The sequence below is a fragment of the Diadema setosum genome, chromosome 5, assembly GCF_964275005.1.
Source record: "Diadema setosum chromosome 5, eeDiaSeto1, whole genome shotgun sequence".
Lineage (NCBI taxonomy): Eukaryota > Metazoa > Echinodermata > Echinoidea > Diadematoida > Diadematidae > Diadema > Diadema setosum.
This window is the reverse complement of record NC_092689.1, coordinates 28,068,128-28,092,141: the sequence shown is the minus strand read 5'-3', so window position 1 is coordinate 28,092,141 and position 24,014 is coordinate 28,068,128. Positions and strand designations below refer to the sequence as shown.

The 24,014-nt window shown below is 39.5% G+C and overlaps 1 protein-coding gene across 1 annotated transcript; it reads right to left on the bottom strand.

The window, feature by feature from the left end:
* Nucleotides 1-1,780: 1,780 nt before the first annotated feature.
* LOC140228819 (ATP-dependent RNA helicase DDX50-like) lies at nt 1,781-23,745 on the bottom strand. The gene is made up of 14 exons (XM_072309092.1): nt 23,647-23,745; nt 18,451-18,681; nt 17,897-17,978; nt 16,784-16,867; nt 14,566-14,693; nt 11,457-11,784; nt 11,088-11,236; nt 10,401-10,607; nt 9,339-9,443; nt 8,524-8,643; nt 7,073-7,146; nt 4,845-5,004; nt 3,573-3,752; nt 1,781-2,101 (listed from the first exon to the last, which is right to left on the bottom strand). Exons 1-14 carry the CDS (start codon nt 23,719-23,721, stop codon nt 1,781-1,783), a joined length of 2,244 nt encoding a protein of 747 aa, XP_072165193.1. The 5' UTR covers nt 23,722-23,745.
* Nucleotides 23,746-24,014: the final 269 nt, after the last annotated feature.

Sequence of the window (24,014 nt, the reverse complement as noted above, 5' to 3'; positions counted from 1 at the left end):
TTACTATGTTATAGGAAAAAAAACTTGAGCTTAGTTAACTCAAACTGCTACCTTAGGATAAAATGGGACAGCTCTTGTGTTCTTTGAACAGTATTGAGTTGTACTTTGTTTGAGCTTTTTCATTTTGACTGTTCATAACTTGTTGATAATTGAAATGCTTTGTCCGCCGCCAGTCCGTAATATATCATGAATACTGACAAAGACAAATACATGGATTAATTGACAAAAACTATCACATATCTATGCATCTGGAACTAAAACTTGTGCTCCATTTACAGAAAGAGCAAGTCATTACAAGGCATTTATAGACTGATGCAACCCCTCCTCCATTAAAAAAAAAAAAAAAAAAAAAATCACCTTTTGATGAAAGAAAACATGAGAAACAAAATACATGATATCTGAGAAAAGATGGAAATGTATATTACATATAGTATCAAAGAATAAATAGGGTTACCATGTCAGGTGCCTACTCTAGAGTCAACAGTTCAGTATTTGAATACTTAAAGACCCACTATCTTTACAGATGACATAATTATATGTAACAACATACTGCAAAATCAAAAAATTTTTGCATGCATTTTGGTTCCGCAAATTTCATGAGAGCTACGACTTGCAAAATTAAAATGCACATGAAAGTTTTTGTCTACGCTATAACTGGATGCCAGTGGGAATTCATGGAAATTTGATATGCCGCTAAAAGTTCTTGCTTTACAGTATATGATGGATTCACGCACACATGAACAGAACAGCAATATTTTCGTAAATTTCATGATCTCTGCAGGATACAGTTACTTAACCCAGACAAATATAAGTCTCTCATCATTCCACAGATTTGGGGGAAGAAGTGGGGTGGGGAAAGTAGGTAACAATGTAAGGATATCGTACCCTTCACACTTAACTTCATAGTTTCTCCAACATTTAGAGATTCACCTCATGGGACCATCCCCTAAAACTGCCAGCCACTGCCAGTCAAGAGTAGCTATCCTAACATCTTCTATGAAATGGGAACCAGGTCACTCTTGGTAACAGAGTCAATGCACGATGCCAAACCTCTCAGAGAATGTGGGCATGAGACTATTAGTATTCAAACAGTAGTGAAATGAAGACAATTCATTGTACAATCAATATAAGTTACTGCAATGGTCACAGGACATACTGCTGTGAGGAACTTATACCCCGCTTATACTGCGGGTGGGTTTCAGAGCCTCCTTGCAGAGGCTTGAAAACCAACTCAAAAAAGCGGTTTCTTGTCTGTTTAAACTGCTCGGGCTGGTTTCACCCCAGCAGGCCCGACTGGCTCCATTCCCATGGTAACCGGGTTCTCCTCCGATACGTGGACTGGGCTCTTGAATTTCTTATATAACCACACACATGATTGAGCGCAAAAGTTGTGCAGGTTTTATCAGTGGCGGCTGGTCATGACAGCTGGTTTGTTTACATTAGCTGGCTATGACCTTCACTGATAAATTCCGGGGTCGACAAAAAAAAAAATGGCTTCTTGAATCCCCTCGCATTTATACAGAAGCCGAAGCTGTGTCTGGATCTCCTTTTCTGAATTCTGTCTGTTTATACTTAGTTGAAAGGCTGCTTGAGGCTGCTATAGAAGGCTTCAGAATGTCCTATTTCCTTACACATGGTAGCATATAAGGGGTATTAATTGCCAGGACTTTGTCATCAAGATCTAAAGTCATGACAATATAGCTACCTCTGACAGTTCCACTTAAATATAAAAAGACCATAAGAGTACAGACAAACACACAACAAGTTCTTAGTAAGACCCTTATCTATCATACCAACCCCCACCACCGCCACCCCTACTCCTTCCTCCCCTACCCCATCCACCACCACCACCACCTCCACCACTGCCTCTCCTACGGTCCCCTCCACTCCTACTTCCCCATCCTCCTCCTCCTCCTCCTCCCCGTCCACCTCCGCCGCCCCCTCTCCGGTCCCCGAATCTCCTGAAACCGCCTCCTCCCCTCCCGCGGAACCCGCCTCCGCCGCCCCGCCGGTCATCAAATGAATCCGAGGTTGCGATTATCAGCTCTGGTAGTTCCGTTGCTACTGTGAGTTGTGCTTCTGGAGTGTCTCGCCATAAGGACTGCATGTTATTGGAAAAAAACAGACAAAACGAAAAATCAGAGATTTTGTCATGCATACATAAAACAAATCGAACTTCCCTATAAATACACTGTGAACATAGTCATTTGTGAAGTTAAGATCACTCGTTAATATGCATACTGCTACTGCCCTATAGCTGTTATTGCAGAATTTCTCTTAGAGCTATTACTAGTGAAACCAAGCTAGTTACACAGATCTTTGAATAAACACAGACCATACATGTACGCGTGGTCCAAAGATGGGCCTTTGAAGCCTCCCTGGGGTCTACACAGATTGTGAGAGCACTGCCCTTACCCAGTCCTTACAGTTCAGCTGCTCACACAACCTGTAGAGCTTGGACGCGTATGTCCTGCATGGACAAATTCTTAATGAATCGTTCATTTAGAACTAATGAATTATTCATCAGGTGGAATACAGCTAAGTATAACTGTCTCACATCTTACAATTTCTCTACATAATAAACAATTCTCTACATTATAAACAACTGCCTCCGTGAGGATTTTTAACTTGTGCAAGAAGTTCACGAGATTAGTGCAATGTTAGGAAGTTCCCTGGGAGACAGAAGCAAGAGGCCAGTCTCCTTTATGTGGATACACTACAACATTGAAATTATGGCCAAAGCAATACACTGATATTTCACCAACGACTGCCACTTGCATAGTGACAAATTTCATAACTTCAGAGCCAAATCAATGTTCCCATCACAAGGTATACATACATATGATTCATTTCAACAATCAAAAGGTTTTGCTGTAGTTTCCATGTAATTCCAGATGCTTGATCTACCTTGAATCAACTCTTAATACTGAATAAGTTATTTCCCTTAAATGCCACAGCAGTCAAGGAGGGGCTTTGACATGTCACGGCAATGTTTTATATTTTTCACCTGACATCTGGATTTGGCATTATAGCATCATGCTGTAAATTGATGACCTGCTTGACACTGAGAAACTTACAAATAATTTGTGTTGGCAAACATTAAGGACATCTAGTTGGAGATCTTTATCCTTGGATTATCATTCATTCACTGTGGTTGAATGTTTAAGAACAAGGCTAAGATGGCACAAGAGAACCCCAGAGCTTCTCAGGACCTTAAAGGGATGGTACAGTTTTGGTTGAGATGGGGATTCAGATTTTAACTTTTTGCAAGATAATTTGAAACCAAATATACGAAATATTACACAGGATACGATTTCTAAGAGGAATTCAAAGTTTATTTAATGAAAACTGGTTTTGAAATGGCCGAGATATCTAAAAGCAAATAGGTCTTAATAAAAGGTGGGACCCACCTTTCATTAGAACCACTTTGTTAAAACCTGAATCTCCATCTCAACCAAAACTATACCATCCCTTTAAGCAGGCCTCAGATTCTTGTGCCAAGTAAACTGAAATACTTGAGAAATAGCTTCAAACGGAAGAGTGACTTGGGTCATGTTTGTCTGGAGGCTTACCAAAAGATGGTCCTTGTGGTCGTTGACCACATCAAACACCGCCGAGGTTTGGTCCACACAGATTCTGATCCCCTTTATGGCACTCCGCGTTTCCCGGTCGAGATATCGACCCAGAGTTCGGAAGACGTCACCCACATCGAAGAGGTGGGACTGTGTCTCAAGGAATAGAGTTGTCTTACCCTAGTTTCATGTAGGAGACAAGAAATTATCACTGCAAAGTGAAATGCCAACTCGGGATTGTCTGTTTTTTTTATTTGATTCAAATCAACAGACGAGAAGATTTTAAGGCATATCCCTCAGCTTGAATTAGAAACTGCACAAACTTGGCATTCCTACACATGCAAAGCATGCTGAGGTGGTAATTGTACATTTTCTGCCTCAACTAAATACTGTAAGTCTGCATGACTTACGCAATGACAGATTTTTAAATTTCTAACCATTAGAAACAGTGTTGCAGTAAACTACAGCAGTATGATGTCATGGTGTATGATGTGCAATGGTGAAACAATGTTTGACTACCACTTTCAATCCAACTAAATCTAGTCTACCCAATCAAATTTGAGTTTCCTCTCAACTCTTACTATCAGCATCTTAGGGCACTGCCAAATTTTTACTAGGATACACCACAATATCACATGATCAAGAAAAGAAAGTAATAACTGATTTCTCAACACTCTTGATGCTTGGACATATGTTCTTAAATTGAAGTTATATCATTTGATAAATGAAGTGTTTAATGGCACAGGACTCTCATTTGTTCTTGCTGTGGTTTTGAATATTCATGTTTATTTATTTCTTATTGTTATTTAAAGGGGGGCAAAGTTGTTAGTGACAAGTACATTGTATGTACTCTGAAAACAAAATAAAGAACAAAAGATATGCCGACAAATCTGACAAAATGAGAAAAAAAACTCTCCATATTGCAAAATGTACAAAGCCATTAAGTATCCAAATATTTGATATGTGGTATTCAAATTGGTGCCTGTTTTCCTGCAAGCATCAGTTTCTTCAACAATTAAAAGCGCAGACAGTTGAAGAATGAACAACTCACAAACATCATAAAAAGCTGTTAACTACATCTTTTGTGAGGCTACCATTAATTTGAAAGAAAAGATAAGTGCAAAATGAGTTTGATAACTACCCTTTGCTTTCAATATGAGATGAAATTCTGTCATCAAGTTGTACCTCCTCAGACGGAAAACAGAGAACAAATGTAAGAGAAATAAGGGAAGCACAACTCTTTATCATCATCATCATCATCATCATAGTTACCTCTTCAGCTGTGAGCAGTGATCTCGTCTTCATGGCCTTTGACCCCGAGATGTGGGCCAGGGCGGCAGCCAGGGCTTCCTCTGCTCCCTTCTCCGCGATGATCTCTCGGGCCGCGTCCCTGAACAGCGCCACCATGTCTGATGAAACTTCGTTCAGAAATCTGGCAGAGGACAAGAATGTACAGCCATGCATGTGAGACATGGGTTCAGGAATCAGCAAGAAATTTCTCTTTTCACACCGAGGAGGAGGCAAGACTTTAGGCCTGGGAAATATGCTTTGGATCCACAAAGTAGATATTCTACTTTCAGTATAATCAGTCACAGTTTCCCTCTAAAAGCTTGGCACGATATAACGAAGTAGGTGTAGTGTTTTTGTATTTTTTTTTTTTATATTTTGGAGGTTAGGAATGACCAATATAGAAACAAGTAAACATATGAATTTCAAAGCAGCGAATACCCTCTTTCAATATTTGACACAAACCAAAAGTTCTTATCCTTTTGTTGATTTTGTGATGCATGCTCATCCTATCATCCTGATACATGGCATCATAATCAACTCTTTTTTTTCCGTTTTTTTTAGGGGTCCTGTTAGTTTGCTGCAATCTGGGATCGACAGACAGGCAGACAGTTTTTTTTTCCTTGGCAGAGTAGCCAAAAACGAAAGTTAAAATCCCAAATGACAGGGAGAAGACATGGGCTGATCAATTTTCAATGTGATCTTCAATAGATACATTCTGTCCAGGTCTGAATCACATTCAGACATACTTCTGGTTAAACTCAAAATACTGTCAACTTCTCTTTCACTTTCTTACAAATCTCTTCTCACAAACAGGCTATGAGGCAAATGAATGTTGGTTTTGAAATCTAGATGACATACACAAGTGGATATTTCATACACAGATGGAGCAGTCATCCTGGTCTGTCCCATCAAGATATGAATGCAGGCCTTCTTTCATGTATTATACATCTGTTAGTGTCATACAAAGCATATAGTTTTACTTGTAATCATGATGAAGAACACACTTTAAGGTTGTCAGTCGTCGATGTTATACATGCGCGCTATTTGTTCACTTGTCTGCACTTAGTAGGACAATGGAGGTTTGTATAGCATGCAGGGAACAACAAACAATTAACTAATACTGTCAGTTTCTGACTGCTCGAATCTGGTGCTAATTAAGTTTGCTCAGCTGGATCCAAAGCATTTTGCGCACATCTTGATCGTGTATAATTGCCCCTGACTCTTACACCCCATACTGTAGAACACACACAGCCAAAGAACTGCGCTCAACTGGAGTTGACCGTTCCAAGTGTATGCTTTGGTTTGCAAATGTACTACGGTGCACAACGAAAAAAGGGTTATTCAAGCGAAGAACCATAATATCTGACGACCGACTCCCTTTACGTTTCTTCTTTGTACCCTTCGTCTAAATAATGATCAATGGCTTTCTAAAATTTCAGAAGATAGTCTCGGGTTTTATATTAAGTATAACACATTCAAAAAATTCATTTCAACATAAGAAATAGATTGTCACAACATCAGACTGGACTGCAATAAATGTGTAGCAATGGCTACAATGTTAAAATTCTGCAAACGAACAAATTGTTACACAGTTGAAACAAGGTGGGACAGATCATAAGCAAGCCTAGAATATCACTCTTACTATGAGTCAGGAGTGGTGTCAGTTCGGTAGAAAAACATTCACTTATTGGCAGGGATGTCAACCTTCTAAACCGCATTGCACTATTCTGAGGGCTGAAAGAGCATTTTTTTTTGTGTGTGTGGAAAATCACTATTTTTCCATGAAACCTGCTGTATTTTTTTGAAAAAAAAACACACACATTACAACAATACTGAATAAAAGTAACAGTTGGCATTTCTATACTGGGTAGGAGAGAAATGTCTTATACAAGAATAGCTGGAAAGACTTTGAAAACATGCACATCAACGAGTTACCTTTCCCTTTGAGGTGACTGTTGCACCACATTAACGAGCAAATTTGCACATTGCATATCATGTTATTATGGTATTGAAACAATTTGAAGGATCACTATGCAAAATCCTTCGTGAGACATGAAAATCAATCTGTGACTGCATAGGGCAAAATTGATGTCTTTACATGACATGGTACCACATGGAAAACCATTCAGTCTGTAAGTACTGTCCATTACTTCTACATAAAACAAGAAGTACCGACACAGCGCCCTCAAGCGTTCGATCACTCGACTTACTCAGTGACGTCCTTGACAGACGATTTGATGATGTCACTGGGCTGGGGTGCAGCCACTCGTTTGAATTTGATTCCCTGTGTGAAGAAACAACAGAGAAAACAACATCCGACATGATAATGATATGTTCATAAATATTCCGAGACTTGCAAGTAATACCATGAATTTTTTAAAACTATTTTTTGTTGTTCTTCATATGATGAATCAACATGTGTGTTGTTTTCATGCACTGCAGACTGAAAAAATGTGTATTGCTATGTATGAAATGTACTTTTCAGCAAACTTTCATGAACCAAATGTAAAATTAACAGCAACGACAAAAATACATACAAAGAGATACAAGTTTTAGATGTGACACTTCTAAGTAAGTAAGCATCCCCCATACCCCCAAACTCCCTACCTCATATGTTAACCTCAAATAGCAGCATCTGCATCAAATCAGTAAAACCACAGGTACAGCACGACATTCACTTCATGGTGCTGACCTCAGCAACTGAAACACATCTCAACTTTAAAATTCAGTGACAGTGGATGAAAGTATCGTGGGGGATACCCACCAGTCAGTGAATCAGAAATACACCTGACCCAAGAGTGAATACTGGTTCATGCCATTAAGATGCCTACAGATGCTATCGATATCTTTGGAGGATGCTATGCGAGAGTTTGCTGCAGATGGTAATTACTTAAAGACATGGTAGCGTGGGGAAACATGGGTGGTACGACTGAATCAATCTTCATGCACTGCCACCGGGGTACATTTGAAATTCACAAATAGTGCCTGTCAACCGCATGTCAGTGAATACGTGAATGGAAGCATATTATGCTAATTGGTAATAGTCAACTCTAGTTGAGATTTTTTTTTTTTTACATGGAGATCAGTGATAAAGCTGAGGACAATTTGTTTTGGGGATTCTTCCAGACATCCAAGCTGGGTCAGCCTTCCCACTCCATAGTATCCCCATGTTAAAGGTACTAGCCCACATTTGCAAACCCACGAAAATCAAAACTGCATAAAACAGGTCCAATATGACTTCAAGTACAAGTTATAACAGTAACATACCTCACCTGTCGCTCTTTGTCTATACCATTCGATAAAAGAGAGAAAATCATCGTTTTAAAATCAATTTTCAAACTGGGTCAACCCGACCCAAAATCGAATTACGAGCACGGGCTATAGCTACGTACATTGTACATGTAACACGTACGTGGACCGGAGCTAGCGAGCGTTATACGCATGCATACGGATTACGGTGCATTTTCATTTATTTTTATGAAAGTAATGGACTAATTGGAACGAAATTTTGCACAGGTGTTACTGCAATCATACCCAAACTCCATGCTAACTATGAGACCAATTGCTGCAGGTTTACAAATGTGGGCTAATACCTTTAACGGGTCTTAAAATCAACAGTCTTTTTGTGGCAGTCTCAAGAAGCAAATTCCCAATTACTCACCGCTTTGTATTCCACCTTCTGCAAGTCCCTCTCCTCGGCTCGTTTGTAGAAACAGACGCAGACTCCGTTCCTCCCGGCCCTGCCTGTCCGGCCGGAGCGATGGATGTACGAGTCCACATCCTGCGCACAGATTAAAGACGAGAGGACACTCATTTTAACTGTACAGACATCCTGACACCAAGTTCTGCCTCAATAATATTTCATGAACCTACATCCTAACTCTCACTTGCACATGTCTGAGATTGAGATGACAACTGAAGAAACCAAAAACCTGGAGTATACATATAAATGCATACTTGTCAAAGTTATTTTGCAGATTTCAATGTGGTGTCACTTGTGAGACTGACAAGTACTTTGGCAATTATCACACTGTTTAAGCACATTACAGATGCACTGGTGTTTCCCCATCTTCTTGAGTACTGTACAATTTAAAATAATCACATCAAATGTAGAGATTCTTCATTCATTTTTTTTTCTTTTTCTTTTTTTTTTCCATGAGTGGACTCTTGCTTTTATGTCTAATATTTGTCCAGTGTATTTTTTTTTTCTTTTGAATGACTTTTGCTCACTCTTTCCATACGTTGAAGATATCACCACCAGAGGTATATTCATTCACTCACAAAGAAAGAACAAAATATTGAAAGTAAATTGATCAGCTCAATTTTCATCTGGTATTGTAATTATACCATATGCCAAGTGCATTAAAATCCAATGTAGAAACTGATTGATAACAGCCAGTAAATGGAACTGGAATCTGTGGCTGCTCTGAGATGCTGTTTCGGAAGTGAACAGCATGGAGTGCAAATCAGACTGACCTTGGGAGGGTTGCACTGGATGACCAGGTCCACCTCAGGGATGTCCAGCCCTCGGGCAGCTACGTCTGTAGTGACCAGACATTGAAACTTGCCCTCTCTGAACCCCTATGATGTGAGGGAGACAGGGAAAAAAGCAAAGGAGAGAAAGGAATAAAGCAGACAGATATTTCCAAATTAAGGTAAGACCAGATTACTGCACTACATACCAACCATCACATTCCAAACGAAATGATCAAGCTCACTCTTACTTTGCTCCATTTAACTATCAGCACAATTGTCAAAATGTCACAGACTTTTTTAAACTAACAGTCAGCTAACAAAGATTAACAAAGATTAGTTCTCATTCATCTCATTATGGCACTAAACAATTATATATGAGAAGATTAACGAATCTGGATACGTTAGTAATATAAAAATCAGAATATCAATGTTTTGAGAAGTTTCTAAACCTTCTGGGGAGATAAGATATCCAGTATGAGTGCTTTAAAGCCAAAACATAGTTCACAAAAGGGCTCAAAATTCATCTTCCTCCATTTGGATTTTGTTGCAATAAAAAAAGGGTTTATCAAGAAACTTACCTGGCTGAAGCGATTTGCCAGGATGGTGAGCTATTTTTGAGTATTTTTTGAGATCCAAAGTGTAAAATAATTTTTATTCCAAAGGGGCCCTCCCCATTCAGCATTGTGGGTAGGTAGAACGTTAAGTGATGATCGATTGTGCCCTAGCAATCATATTTTCAAACAGGTCCATGCGATTCACTCTAGCGTGGAAGATAGGTGAGCACTGCCATTGCCCAATATGCTGATAATTGATTATTCTATTACGTAGCAATCACGATCAGGTATGCTTTAACACTGTCGTACTTCCGGCAAACCTTTTTAGCTAATATTTTGCATTTTTGTTTCTTACCCAACTGAAATTGTGTTCAGCATTATTTCACACATTTTTTATGCACATGTGTACATTTTAGAGCATCAACAGTACTGCAGGTATATGAGAACTATGTGTTCACTTTAACAGAAAGTTCTGCCTGTAATGACAAAAGTTTGTGTCGGTCATTACCTTGAGAGTGACCTCTCTCTGTGTCTGAGGTATGTCACCATGCATAACCTGAGTTTCCTGCTTCATGGCAGAGCTCATGGCTAGCTCGTTGGCATCCTTCTTGGTCTCACAGAACACCATGCAGCGGCCGTCCAGTCCGCCGTACACCTTGATCACGTCACTGATCACCTCCGGTCGGTCAAAGTAGCTGCAGTTGATGGCTAGGTGCTGTAAGGAGGAGGGGGCATGGTACTGTACGACTGACCATTTTTATCCCTTGGGAAAGGGAGCAAGGTTCACATGAAACCCAGCACGACATATAAATTTCCAAAGTGCAATAGGACTCAAGGGCATAGGATCAAATGATGTGGAATTTGTACCATGCATATCAGAGCTGAAGGTGACATGTAATAAAGACACCCAAGAGAACACCTCAAGAATATGGAAATAGCTTTCGAAAAGATCTCCACAGCAAAAAGTCTTACAAAAATTGGGAGCTTGATCAAACCAAAAATCAAGCTAGCGACAATTAAAACTCTGAGCTTTAATATGGATGAAATGTAACAACAGTCAATATACAGCTGACATGAAAAATGCCATAAATACAGGTAGGGTGTAGAGATCGGAAATCACAAAAACAAAGGTGCCACAATCAAAAGCAACAATGCATGTAGCATTCTGTGGAAGCCATCACCCAAACATACCTACCTCTACAGTGGTGGCAGTTCGGACTCGTTCCCTGCCGACCAGGTCCACCTTCTTTAAGTCCTTGCTCATGTACTTCAAGGCTGTCTGGTAGACCCAGGGTGGGACAGTGGCTGAGAACAGAAGGGTCTGGGGATTCTTCTCTGTCTCCTCTGACAAGAAAATCAAGGCAATTAAAATGTTACGGTTATTCGAACTTGAAAAGGAACCCATTAGATAGATAAGAGTAATACTGGTTTCAAGAAAGAGCACATTCACAATTCAAAGTCAAATCCTAGAGCAAGCAAAATGCACAAGAATTGTCATTCATATATTGCCAACATGTTCCAATCATTCCCTTCATGCGGGACATATCCATTATCAACAGCTGACCCACTGCAGACCCACTGCAATTTTCAATAGATGCTAGACGATGCTCACTTAGTTTGCACCAACCTGTATTGTATGCTGCACTTAAGATTTCCTCCACCTCCTCTGCAAAGCCCATGTCCAGCATGCGGTCAACCTCATCCAGGATTACGTGCCGCAGCTTGGACAGGTCCAAGGTCTTCTTGCGGATGTAGTCCAGGATGCGGCCGGGCGTGCCCACGACGACGTCCAGGCCCCGGCGAATGGCCGACTCCTGCGGCCAGTACGCCGTGCCACCATAGATACAGGCTGTACTGAGGTGGGGGCTGATGAATTCAAAATATTCTGAGATCTGCAGAGTGAGGAACACCAAATACACTGTGTTGAACACTGGCGTCAAGTAGTCAGTGATATGATGTATCAAGTATGAGAGATGGGTGCAGGGCAAGTCTATACTTTCATTACACACTGAAAGCTGCTAATTTTCATGTAGATATTTGAAGAGAATTCAGCATTCTTGCAAGTTGTTGATTTTTTCCAATTAGGGTGCAGCAGAACTTCCCACCCTCCAAAATGGAGTCGATTCCCCCCCCCCCCCCCATCTCTTTTATAGTTCTAATTACCATTGTTGATGATCTGGCATGTATCAAGATGCTTTATTAGGTGAACCGAGTATCCTCTCGGATCACCTTCTGTTTTTGTACGGATTCTTTCTTCTTCTTCTTCTTCTTTTTCTTCTTTCTCCCCAAAAGTTGTGCATCAATTAGCTCAGAAAGTCCTCTTCCTATCAATTTCAAACTTATACCATATATGTATCGTCTCGAAAAGACGGCAATCGAACTAAAATCAAAGTGATCAGTCGACCGTGACGTCACTATGACGTCATTATATGAAAACACATTCTCAATCATATCTCATTCATGGAATAGAATTTTTCAATGAAATTTACGTCATTTATATTTCAAGTCAAGCGCATTCTATTCATATTCTCAAAATTCATCTATACCTTAAAACGTGCGCGTACGCGCGCGTTGAAATATTTGTATTCTCAAATCGAGCTCAAATTTTTTTTGCACACGTTTCAGACCATTTAGAGCATTTTTTGAAAAATTGAAAAAAAAATTTACGGACGCGTACGCGCATATACGCACGCACAGCTCTATGCAATAGAAATTTCCCGTTTTTTCACACTTATCGCCTGCCTGAAATGTTAGGGAATATGTCTACCAAGTTTCAAGTCAATCCGACTCAATATGACGTCATACGGGCCCGTCAAAGTTGAAATTCCGTGCGCGCGTCAATGGCGATATACTGTGCAACAATGCCAAAAAACCGCCAATTTTAAATCCGATTTTACTCGTCAGGATGGACGGTGACCCCCCATTTTCTTTACATATTCTGAAAGCTGATGAGTTGTACATGTCATTTCATGGGTTGGCGATGCTGGAAAAATGATCAAAAGATATCAAATTTCTTAATAAAGTAAAAAGAGCAAATTTTCAAAATGACGTCATCAAATTACAAGTTCACTCGAGCGTATCTCACTTATCCTTGGCCAATTTTCACCCAGATTTCAGTATGTTGTAGCGTACTAAATGCTCTTTCATTCATATAATAACACCATTTTGATTAGATGACGGCATCACCTCGTAATATTGGATTGAAAGTAATCTTGTCAAATTTGACCAGTTTACGTGTTATCTTAATGGGAGTGCAGTTTTTCTGGAAATGAAAATTGACATGACTATCTTTTTCGAGCACTAGCTCACCTATGCTTCGGTGAATTTCTCTAAGTTTTTAATATGTTGTAGCTGAGACTTTGGGCTATCTTAAGTGTGCCCTTCATTTTTTCATACGGTATCGGGATCACGTCCAAAAACTTGGTTGAAATCAAAGCCTATCTTCGATGTATTTTCATATTTCTTTCTTTTTCCAACTTTCTTTGCAGTAACTCAAGAAAAACATACTCTATCACCACCATATTTTGCACATGTTTAGTTCATGTCACGTACATTATTTCATAAAATAACAACTACTTGATCAGACGCCATCTTGGGTATGTAAATTAGGGTCAAAGGTCATAAATGTTTCATCCTGTATCTTGATGAATACATGTTCTATCTTCCCCATATTTTGCACACGTAAAGACCGTGTTACAAGGATCATTTCACAAAATAACTACTTTTTGCTCAGATGCCATCTTGTCTGTGCAGATCGGGGTCAAAGGTCATATGTACTTCTTTCTTTATCTTCGTTATGACATGTTATCTCTATGGGAGGGAATTTTTCTAGATGTGAAAATTGACATGATTGTCTTTATCGAGCACTAGCTCACTTACCCTTCGGTGAATTTCTCCCAGATTTTAATATGTTGTAGCTGAGACTTTGCGCTATCGTACGTGTCCCCTTCATTTTTAATATGGTGTCGGGATCACGTCCAAAAAAGTGGTTGAAATCAAAGATTATCTTCGATGTATTTTCATATTTCTTTCTTTTTCCAACTTTCTTTGCAATAACTCAAGAAAAACAGCCCCTATCATCCCCATATTTTACACATGTTTAGTTAATGTCACGTACATTATTTCATAAAATAACAACTACTTGATCAGACACCATCTTGGGTATGTAAATTAGGGTCAAAGGTCATAAATGTTTCATCCTGTATCTTGGTGAATACATGTCTTATCTTTCCCATATGTTGCACACGCAAAGACCATGTTACAAGAATCATTTCACAAAATAACCAATTTTTGCTCAGATGCCATCTTGGGGGTGCAAAGTGGGGTCAAAGGTCAAATATAGTTCATTCTGCTTCTTTGATAGTGTATACGGAATTCGGTACCCAAGATGGCAGGTCTGACTCCCTTTTCAAAATGAGAATCCAAACATCACACGACCAATGTCCCTAATCTCAGGTGAAAACTCGAATCATTGATTTAAAAAAAAAAATCGGATCACCTAATTTGTCAGTCTTGACAGATTCCGAGTCTAGTTTATTTTTTTTTTTTGCCACACAGAATGAATGCAGTATGGTGATATGTATCCATGTTATTAAATTTGCAACGGATAGCAGTGATTAAGGAAAAGGTAATCAAGATGTCCATCCTGGCATCATGTGGCAACACAATCCTACCTGCTTGGCCAGCTCCCTGGTCGGTGCAAGGGCCAGGACGACTGGTGGTCGTCCACTCTTCTGAGGTATCTGTTGCAACTTCTCTACCAGTGGCAGGACAAAGGACAGCGTCTTTCCCGTTCCCGTACCTGGATGGAGGAAAAGGGGGGGCAAATTCAACAATGACAATCACCAACCCAATACTGGTTTCGTGCTTGTACCATCTATCTGATGCTATTTACAGAAATTACATGATAAAAATGGTTGTTTGGAATGAAATAATGTTAAGAAGCAGATCAGCCAAGGTTTAGGGAATACAGGTAGTGAGAAAACTTTTGCAGTTTAAAGATAATATAAAGTTTTGGTACCTCAAAAGTTTCCCTGAATTTCCTTGTCTTAATTTGTGTTTCAGGTTAAAGTACCTTTCATATAACTAACACTGTGAGACTTACTCGCCCCAAAGTGCTCTCATGTCTTAGTAATCATGCAATTAACTGCGACCAGCAGCCCCATACGCATAGCGATCAGCAGCCCCATACGCATAGCGTAATGGGGCTTCGCATTGTAGCATTCAGGATCATGACAGATTTAGTATCGCGGGTAAATATCAGCTTAAAATCCAAAAATTTCTTCAATTTGAAGACTTACCAATTAAGTTGAAGTATTGAAAACAGGCTTCGAGCAACGTTTGGTTCTGCCAATAGTCCCTTTCTGTTCGAATTGATGACTGAATGTGACTCGGTCGAGAGGACCTTGGGAGAGCTTCATACACTGAATACTACGGCCAGCGCATGCACATCACATGCGCACAAATTTCAAATCCATGAACGGATAAGATGTTTGTGTGCGCATGCGCTGGCCGTAGTATTCAGTGTATGTAGCTCTCCCAAGGTCCTCTCGACCGAGTCACATTCAGTCATCAATTCGAACAGAAAGGGACTATTGGCAGAACCAAACGTTGCCCGAAGCCTGTTTCAATACTTCAACTTAACTGGTAAGTCTTCAAATTGAAGAAATTTTTGGATTTTAAGTTGATATTTACCCGCGATACTACATCTGTCATGATCCTGAATGCTACAATGCGAAGCCCCATTACGCTATGCGTATGGGGCTGCTGGTCGCAGTTATCATGCAATAATGGTTTCGTACAATACGTGTACAGGCTGTACTACCTCGCCGCCGTACGGCGGCGGCTCTGGTACGAAACCATTATTGCATGATTACTCAGACATGAGAGCACTTTGGGGCGAGTAAGTCTCACAGTGTTAGTTATATGAAAGGTACTTTAACCTGAAACACAAACTAAAACAAGGAAATTCAGGGAAACTTTTGAGGTACCAAAACTTTATATTATCTTTAAACACCAGTCAAATTAAACATGAAAATCCAATACCCGTCCTGCTTTTATGACCAAGGTCTTGAAGGACATGCATTGAATGTTGTGGAATCTCAATCTCCCATTTGGGTACAATTTCCTTGACAACTCTCTAATCTTCCTCACACTTCTTCGTATGAAAGAAAGTAAATACAGAAGTGTTATTATCCTGGGATATTTCTGGATAGTATGTCCTTCAAATGCAAGATTGCAAAATGACTTACAAATCTTTTCAGACCTGCACCCCCAGCCTAGGCTGGTTCAAGGAAAAAGTTGAGAACAGTGACTTTCATTTTTTTCTTCAAACTAAACCATCTTCTCAAAGCTATGCTATTTACCCCATACTTGCTCTATAATGATCTAGTGTGTTAGGCTCATAAAGCTGACACTAACTAGACACAACTCGCAGGCATCCTATGGTACCAATGGCAACTACCACAAAAGGCATATTTATGGATGGCAATACATGTCAAGCACAAGTCAAGCACAGGTCATACTTAACATAACCTACATTGTACCTTGGCACTGACAAATAGATACTGTTTCCTTGCAAGTCATCTCTTATTCTCAATGATTCTATGAAATCTCTAAAAACAAAGAAATGAAGCATTCATTCCTGCAGTCATCGCAATGTAAGGCTGACAACTACTTCAAAGTATTGTGATACATTTACAATAATCATTGTTCAATTTCATATTGATAAACAATATAATTCTTTAAAATGCTCAAGATCTGTTCAATTGTCAAAAAATGCACTGCCCTGAAACATCAGCAACCTGTGATCCAATGCGTATGAACCAGATGACAGGGGTGGGCAACAACAAGAATAAAAGAGGTGTGATGGTGGTTGGATCACAAACTTACGTGCTTGTCCAATGACATCGAAGCCTTCTGAGATGGGTTTGAACGTGTTGGCTTGGATCGGAAACAAGAAGTTGATCCCCTTGGCTGCACAAAAAACAAAATAAAACACGATATTACAAAAATATAAAAAATCACATCATGTGGCAATGCTCATGGCATGCAGTAATACTTGAGATGATGACCGATACTGTATACACCATATGTTTTGAGAGTTTTCTTTTTCGCTAATTGGGACTTGTGACACAATTATGACATGCCTGTCTTCATGATCTCAAAAACCATACTGATGGAATAAGAAATTGGCATTGACTCTTTACAGTTGTCGGTATACAGTGCATTTGTGTTACAGGAGACACTATTTTCATGAATTGTTAATTTTGCAAATATCAGTTGACTCGAAATTCACAAAAATAAAAGGGTGAAATATATTGTGTATGTTGAAAGCTTTGGTACTCTATGATGCAAGTGATCCTACTACTGTTGTAGTTATTTTCAAAGGCTGTCACACTGTTGTTTGTGGAGGCAATAAAATGCGTTGTGAGCTGAAGTCGAGCATGTACGTGTGAGGGCCTTCTGAAGTTGGCAAACTCTATAATATTATACATGAGCTGGGAGAAATTCTTACTGTTCCTAGTGAACATCTTGGATCAGTATCCTTGACCGCTGAAATTCCTAGATTCAGCAATTCAATGTCATTGTGAATTATGTATACGCATTATCTGTGCACAAACATGCTGAAGAACAACCCTGGCTGAAGCTTGTACCATGCTGAAATAAAATGAATGAATCAATTAATGAATGGAGCTCTGCTGACTGGGTAATTTTCGCTTCCCAACACCGGTAGCAGAATTGAGTAATTTACAGGTATAAGGAAACAGGACAGGTCTCAAAAAGCCCTCTCTTGCTTCATATCTCCTGTGACAACCCTTTGCTTGTTTCACTTACAACTACTAAACAGAAAGGGTCTCTGACAAAGACTATGTACCTCGGCATACTTAAAGTATGCCGAGGTACATGCCAGAGAATTGATCTTCTCAACATTTTTTTTTTCTTCTTTTCTTCCATCTATGACTCTTCGGACCATCATGGATGTTCTGCTGCAAATTCACATACCTTTGAGACGCTCTATTGTCTTTGGTCCAATGTCAAACTTTGAGAATGCCCCCTCCATCTCTGCACTGTCAACATCCACATCCTGACAAAAGATAATTGCAAAAAGAATTCTGAGGCTGAACACACAGGCAGTTATTTTCCAGATTTGCCTACGACAAGATTTGCTGATGCACACAAGAAATTTTTCATTTCAGTTATTTGTTTATAAGCCAATGATGGACATTAAATTCTCAGATGTTTTTTTTTCCTTTTGTAGACTTAACCACAACATTTATATTATAACACGAAATGATAGTCAGCAAAATCTGTTCTAAAATTTCAATGTGTAATCACAGGTAGTATTCATGGTCGTGTCCGATGCACTTGAAAACTGATTTCCATCTCTGCCAACTTAAAAGATGTCTGTATGATATAAAGACATGCAAATCACACAATAGAATCACAATGAGTTTGATTGAAGGAGACATTCATCACTCAATGCCTACAGAGACAAGAAATCTTTCTCAGTATCAGAGGAGCTAAGAGAGCAGACTCGACAGTGAGTGATACTGTACCATGTTTTCTGAAGCAGTCCCCTTCTTTGTCTCAGTGCTACATGCTGAACTCCCTTCAGTTTTTACTTTCTTCTTGGACGTAACATCGCCATCCTCCTCGGAAGAATCCTGCTTTCTCTTTTTCTTCTTCTTTTTGTCTCCCGAAGTTGATGACACTGATGGTTTCTCATCTTCTTCGGCACTGCTGATTTTTCCATTTTGTGACGGCTTTTCATCTTCAGGTTTACCTTTCTGTGGCCAACAGAATAGATAGGACAAGTTAAGAAATAAAAGAAGAATTCACTAACCCTGCAGAAATCTGTACGAGGTAGAGTGCTAGGGCTAGGGTTATGTCCCAATAATACAACATACTGATGACATTGAATCAATCATCATTGATTCAAATCAACAACAACCTCCTTCCCCTTCTGCCACAGTACTGAGTGAGAACTGTCAGCAAGCCTCTACTCAAAACAATGGAACCTTGATCAAATAGGCTGCTGCAGCAGCATCAGGCAGGAATGTCGAAACAGTCAACGTGGATTTGGGTTTCAGGACTTCAAGAAAAAAGAAAATATTATACAGTGAAACCCCGTTATAACGAGTTCGGTTATAACGAGGAACCGCTTATAACGAGATGATCGCGTCGGTCCCGTTTTCCTTTGCGTGTAAACCTATGGCAGAACGAATCGGTTATAACGAGTTCGGTTATAACGAGATTCCGGTTATAACGAGGACAATTTCGGTGCATCATGATAAAGAAAAACATAAGCAATTTGATCGGATATAACGAGGTTCCATTTCTTGACTAAATTGCCGCTTTCAAACACGCGACAAACGAAACACTGAAAACCGAATTCACGCTATCCACGTCTTTTTCCGTTTTGCAGAGAACCGTTCCTTCCATGTTTTCTTCTAAATCACGCGATAAGACACAGGAATGCCTTCCGATGTTCCTACTAAATCATTAAACATAATCATTCGATTTTCTTTTCCGCGAGATAGGCATGCGTGATATTAGGGCAGACCACACCGCAACGAGAAAAAAAAAAAAAAAAAAAGATAACGCATTCAAAAACTATTCATGTAGCGACACTTGTGGCCAAAAATGAACAATTGGAATGCGTGTGCAACTCATTATTATATCCTTTCCATTTTTAGTTCCGACTTCCAGTTCTTTTGCTGCTTAGCAAATATGAGTGTGGATGATTAAAGCCGAAACAATTAATGAAATCATCGCGATCCCGTCGGGTGACAGTAGCGTAAAAATATATGAATAACGCATGTTAACCTCCTTAATCGGTGTTCAGAAAAAGAAACAAACGCATTTATTAATTTAAATAGATCTGGATTTGTTCATTATCATTAAACAAATGATAATTTAAATATGAGTAGCCGAAATAATCAATGAAATCATCGCGATCTCGTCGGATGACAGTAGCGTAAAAATAGTTGAATAACGCATGTTAACCTACGTAATCGGTGTTCAGAAAAAGAAACAAGCGCATTTATTAATTTGAATAGATCTGGATTTGTTCATTATCATTTAACAAATGATCATTCAAATATGAGTGTGTAAGATTAAAGCCGAAATAATTAATGAAATCATCGCGATCTCGCCAGGTGACAGTAGCGTAGAAATAGTTGAATTACGCACGTTAAACCTACTTAATCGGTGTTCGGAAAAAGAAACAAACGCATTTAACAGTTCAAGGATGTACAAAACGCAGAGAGATTTTCGAAAGAAAATAAAGAACGCATTTTTAATCCCGTCGGACGCAACGATCATACATTGTATAAAATTACAGCCGAAATGATTCATGAAATTATCGAATTCCCGCTGGGCTCAAACAGCGTAAAATACCTCTCAACGCATGTATGTTACTCTGAAATTATCGCGATCTCGCCAGGTGACAGTAGCGTAAAAAATAGTTGAATAACGCATGTTAACCTAAATCAGAAAAAGAAACAAATGTATTAGTTTGAATAGATCTGGGTTTGTTCATTATCACAATTTTAACACTGCATTTCACAATGAAGATTTTTCTTTCTTTCAGAAGATGGTCTATGAGGTACAGATTTGCGTAAAAAGGATCACAACGTAACCTTCCACATTCAATCCTGTCGCATATTTTTCAAGAACGGATGTACAAAACGCGAAGAGATTTTCGGAAGAAAAATAAAGAACGCATTTTTAATCCCTTCGAGCGCAACGATCGTACAAGATTACAGCCGAAATGATTCATGAAATCATCGCATTCCCGCTGGGCACCAACAGCGTAAAAATACCTCGCAAGTTATGGTAAACAACGCCTGTATTTTACTCTATTTGCGCTGGTGTTAGGAAAAATTAGCAAACAAGAATTACAATAAAGAATTATCTCATTTCATCCCCTACTTTTTCGTCTAATTCACAAATAATTTCCCTTTATTATCTCAATAATAATGATCCATAATTGTGTCATAACAACGCAAAGGATGTTCTTAAGTTTCTTTCATTGATGGGTATATTCCGATGTCGTGTTTATGTTTTTCTTTGTTTTTGATGCGTACGGTTATAACGAGGTACCGGTTATAACGAGGTAATATCGCCGGTCCCACGGACCTCGTTATAACGGGGTTTCACTGTAATCAACCGAGCACAGTAACTGTGCACCCTGAAGGAGACAATATTTTTCAGCTGACACCGAAGACATAGCATTACTCAAGTCATATCCAAGGCTTGACATTGGAGGTGGCCCAGTGGCCCAGCCTCCCATGGCCACCATTATATAAGAAGTAAGATATGCTTTGGTGGCCCACTCAGGCCACCATAATACTTGTAAGTGTATACAGTGTTTTCATGTGTTTTCTCAGTCAGGAAAGTTTAGAATAACTCCCGGCTCAGCTGGCCCGATCAGGGTTGCCAAGATCGTTGCTAGTTTTCACAGCAAAATATTTATCTCAAAAGAGAAGTAAAATGTAGATATACCCCTATTTTGATTTCATACATATGTGGTGTCACATTAGAATCATGTTTATGCCTCAATTGAATATTTTGTTAAGACTCAGTGAATTTAGTCACAGCAAGTGATATTGCAAGCCCATAATCATACAGTAGCTGCCAATTTTCATATAATCATCATGGTTTATAATTATTTTAATGTTTTATTGGATTATTTCAATTTTTACATCTTTTCAATGTCTTAATTCTTAGTCACAGTAAGCGGAATTTGAATCACTTTCTTCACCTGCATATTTCAACATTACACTGAATTACAATGAATTATTGTATTATTCTGATGTTTTATTAAATGAATAATCTCTCATATTTTTCCTTATTTTTTGGGCCACCAACAAAAGAAATTTTGATGGTTTTGGTGACCCATTTGGGCCATCAGAGAAAAAAGTTAGTGTTGAGGCTTGTGGTACTGCTTGTTGATGAGGTCAATTGGCAGTCTGATACAATGTACCGACTCTACAGAAGATGAGTCTTTTGGCAGAGATGAGCCAGGACTAGCTGAAATTGAGTCAGATAGGAAAGATGAGATATTTCATTGGAACAAGTAATATATCAATCAGGTCTGTTGACTTTAGATGATGAATGCAAAGAGCTATTTGCAGAAAGAGGGAGTGCATCAGAAGGAAAGCACAAAGAACATTCTTCAAAGAGAAAGCTAAGTATTGGGTGAAGAATGGGAAGGTTCCAAAAATGGTATCACTAATCAGCGATATAGACCCTACTAGACATCACTTGTATCAGTCAACCGTCTGCAGAGATAGAGAGAGTCTATTGAAAAATACCTTTCTGACAAATAAGTTACGCTGAAGTATGATGTCGACTATGCACTAGACATGACTGGCCTACAATAAAGTAGATAGACCATCTATTTCTACACACTCTAACTGCACCAGCGACCCCAACATGTACATCATTCACTACAATCCAGGAGGGAAGCTGCCACCAAGACAATGATGTACAAAATCACTAAATCTCACAGCCATCAACAAAGACACCTATCTGAAACCAATGACCGACACCAGATTGCGGAATTACCATCCTTCCAAATACCAACCTCTGACAACTCACTCCACTAATAAAGATGAATATAGGTACTCCTTCATGCCAACAGCAGTTGAAGGGTATGGAATGCACTCCCTGCAGACGCCCTCACCGCCACATCACTGGGCATCTTCAGGACTCACATCTCTGCATGCTACATGTACATCCTGTAGCTCCACTTTTTGGAGTTTTTTTTACTCGGACCATGTAAATATTTGCACAACTGCGAACCGTCCACCAGCATCACATAGGCCTACTCAAGTTTCATCCTTAGCATCATATCCAGAATTGGACTTTGCTGAGTACCGACGTAGATGTAGATGTAGAAAAATGATGTTCCTGTTAGTGTTACTGGTTACAGCGCCCTGGGGTTATTACACAATCTAACGTTAGCTTTACCTTAAACGGTTAGTGGTTAATCATGGAGAGAGGACATTGTGTGGAACAAAAAATTACCGTGTGAACTTGCAACAATTTATATGTCAAATGTGAGAAGGATGACAAGTGAACAGGGGGGCTCATGAGCATCTCGCCCCTGAGCCGAGGGCCTCCGAGCATGGCTGGGGTGCTCATGTCCACGACCCCCGAGGCCGAGTGTGAGGAGCAGAGTAAAATTAGCATACGAAGCAGAGCCCCCCTCATGAGCAAGTTTCCCTGCACCCGGCCTAGGGCCCTAGACCTTACCTCTAAATTTATAGTAGCAACCTAGGCCCTATACTAAAAACAGGCATGGTTTTAATACAACAGAATTAGATCTGTAAAATTATCATGATTACATAGGCCCCCTAATCAACTAACGACATTATACTAGGCCTAGTTTCGTTTAGACCCTCTTTGTCATGTTTGTTAGCATGTTTAGACGAATATAAAAATTTAAATGAGTCGCCGCTAGCCGCGCGCTGGCTGGTGTGTGGTGGAGTGAGAAAGGAAAGGAGACAAACATTTTATGATTAATGATGTGAGGTTTTAATCAGTTAAATTAACCAGTTTATCGCTGATAGATGTTGTCGCACCAACTTTTACACGTAAGCTCATGGCAAATAATTCGCACGTGAGACCTGTGACACTGTGTAGATTCTACGCCAACGGCTACGGCGCGGTGTACAAATCACAATTCATGATCGACATGAATTTGATATTTATTTTACACTTTCATCGTTTTAATTGTTTCTTACCCTGTTCTTCTTCGACTTTTTCTTCTTCCGGAGATCATCGTCACATGGAATATCAGTGCGATCAGTTTCATCCATGACTATCTTTCTAAGATTTCCTGGGACTGAAATAACGTTAGAGGCTTTTTAAAGAGTCAAATCAACCACGTTGTGCAGAGTAGCATCGAGCACACAAATACACGTGCATGCGTGAGTCAGGGTGTACAATCACTATACACTGTACACTGTATGTATTTCGCAATCCAAAGAGACATTCGGCATTTTACAGCATACCGCACTGCACTGCGTGCGTGCTTCTACACCACAATTTGCATTCAAGCTCACTCTTTGACGTGCGGAGTGCTCACAGGTTATTGCATAAGTAGATATAT

What these genes read in the sequence shown, in the direction of transcription:
- LOC140228819 (XM_072309092.1), bottom strand. Translation starts at nt 23,721, where the DNA reads ATGGATGAAACTGATCGCACTGATATTCCATGTGACGATGATCTCCGG. An exon ending in TTGCAGTGGGTCTGCAGTGG is followed by an intron (nt 11,237 to 11,456) that starts GTCAGCTGTTGA and finishes TTTTCTTGTCAG; the next exon opens with AGGAGACAGAGAAGAATCCC. An exon ending in AGAAGGTGGAATACAAAGCG is followed by an intron (nt 7,147 to 8,523) that starts GTGAGTAATTGG and finishes TTCTTCACACAG; the next exon opens with GGAATCAAATTCAAACGAGT.